At 56.0% G+C, this 2258-nt stretch overlaps 1 protein-coding gene across 1 annotated transcript; it reads right to left on the bottom strand.

The window, feature by feature from the left end:
- Positions 1 to 446: 446 nt before the first annotated feature.
- LOC310868623 (regulator of chromosome condensation-like) lies at positions 447 to 1763 on the bottom strand (the record flags this gene model as incomplete). The annotated part of the gene is made up of 1 exon (XM_083779081.1): positions 447 to 1763. One exon carries the CDS (start codon positions 1761 to 1763, stop codon positions 447 to 449), a length of 1317 nt encoding a protein of 438 aa, XP_083635207.1.
- Between the last annotated feature and the right edge of the window lie 495 nt (positions 1764 to 2258).

Genomic DNA, 2258 nt, shown 5'->3' on the forward strand with positions numbered 1-2258 from the left:
CATGCAAACTCCACACAGAAAGGCCCTTTCGCCAACCCCACCACAGGTATGGGCACTGATGGCGGGGGAGAGAATGTGCCCGCAGTGTCCCCAGCGGGAATGGAAAGTTATTTTGTTTTTCAATTGCACCACATACACACACACCCACACGCAAAATCACGGGTCAATCAGTTCCCAAGCTTGATTTAAGTTTTTTAAGATAGATAGTCCGACATCCCGTTAGACCGACTATGTGGCCGGTTAAGAGCACCCCGTGGCCTCCGTGTGCACAAGTAATATAATAATTGGGGTTTGGCGTAGGGTTAGTGAGCGGTCTGAACAATGACACGTCAGGCTTACCACCACCCCAGTACCCAATCCACTATACAATCACTGCGGAGTGGTGGCTGAGTCTTGAGAGCCTATATGTTATTGTGGGGCACTCATGATTCTGGTGGAGGATGTCTTCATTCCTCCTGTTCGGCTTTGACCAGCAGAGCTGTATGCTGCCCTCCGCCGGACACCGCTAGCACTGTGCGGTTCTCCAGCTGTTTGCCTGATATCTTCACGGGGCTCCACTCGTCGTTCTCCTCCCCTGTGCCAAGCTGGAGGTTGGTGCCCATGCCCCACGCGTACACAGACCCTGTTCTAGTGATGGCAAAGCTGACACGGGACCCACAGCTCACTCCACTGGCCAGCTCCATCCCCGGCACGGGCGAGGGCTCGCTCTTCTGTGCGGCTCCCTGGCCCAGCCCCAGACGACCGTAATGCTCACTGCCCAGGCTGTATACCTGCCCTTCGCTATCCAGGCAGAGAGCATGCTCCTCTCCTCCAGAGAACTCCACCCAGGCTGTGGTAGAGTCGTCGAAGCAGGTCGGTTTCACTGGAGAATAACATGTCTCTAAAGTCCCGAGCTGGTGGTAGTTGGACAGACCAAATACATACACGCAGCCATTTTCTGATAGAGCGAAGGTGAAGTTTTCCCCACAGAAGGCGTCTATGACGTGAACCTTGCCTTTTAATAGCACCGGCTGGGGAATCAGTAGCCGGGCACGGCGGTCAAGGCCCTGCCTGCCTCGTTTGTCAGAAAACATCTCTTTCACCCTTCCTAGCTGACCCTTCTCTCCACACCCTGCCGTGTAGAGGTTCCCTCCACGTGTTACCAGCACAAGGTGGTCGTCACCCGATGCAACTTTAACCACAGGCTCTTTCAAGGTGACTTTGACGGGAGCGTTACACTTTTCCTTGGAATGCAAAAGGCCCATAATGCCATTGCTATCTCTAAACGAGCCCCAGAGGTACACGGTTCCGTCCTCTGTGAGGGCGGCCGTGTGGCAGTTGCCCGCGGAAACCTGAACCACCTTCTCTCCCAGGACCACCTTCCCGGGACAATTCTCCGGTGCAGAGTCTGGCGTCTCCCGGCCCAAGGCACCCTCGTCGTTGCTGCCAAACGTGTAGATGCTTCCAGAACCCCCGAGGCACACCGTGTGCACTCCTCCAGCTGCTACTTGCACGATGCCTTCTGGCAGGGGGACGAGGGCCGGCTTCTTCCGTTGCGTTATGTTGTCTCCTAAACCCAGCTGTCCGAAGAGGCCCTGGCCCAGCACCAGAACCTGACCCGGCTGCTTCCCGTGACTCCTGTGGTGAACTTTCACTTTTTCCTCGTGACCCGTCTTCGTCCCACGACTCCTGGGATGAACTTTCCCTTTTCCCCCATGATATGGCGAGTGCCTTTTCCTAAAAGTCTTGCTTGGAGACTTCCCTGACATATGTTTTGCAGGCATGTAGACAAACTAAGTGTGTATGTCGTTCCTGCATTATATAGTCATGGGAATGCCTGATGTCACAGCGCTGGCGCTGTCAGAGGGCTGGCCGGATTATTATACCTAAACTAGAGCGGTGCCCGGCTGTAGAGCACCGAGTCACTAGACCGGTGCCCGGTTGTATAGAGCATCAAGTCACTAGACCGGTGCCCGGCTGTAGTTCACTAGACCGGTGCCCGGCTGTAGTTCACTAGACCGGTGCCCGGCTGTAGAGCACAGAGTCACTAGAGCGGTGCCCGGCTGTAGAGCACAGAGTCACTAGACCGGTGCCCGGTTGTAGAGCACAGAGTCACTAGACCGGTGCCCGGTTGTAGAGCACAGAGTCACTAGAGCGGTGCCCGGCTGTAGAGCACAGGGTCACTAGACCGGTGCCCGGCTGTAGAGCACAGAGTCACTAGACCGGTGCCCGGTTGTAGAGCACAGAGTCACTAGACCGGTGCCCGGCTGTAGAGCACA

This window comes from Protomyctophum parallelum, assembly GCF_964188405.1.
Source record: "Protomyctophum parallelum genome assembly, chromosome: 13".
In the NCBI taxonomy this organism is placed as follows: domain Eukaryota; kingdom Metazoa; phylum Chordata; class Actinopteri; order Myctophiformes; family Myctophidae; genus Protomyctophum; species Protomyctophum parallelum.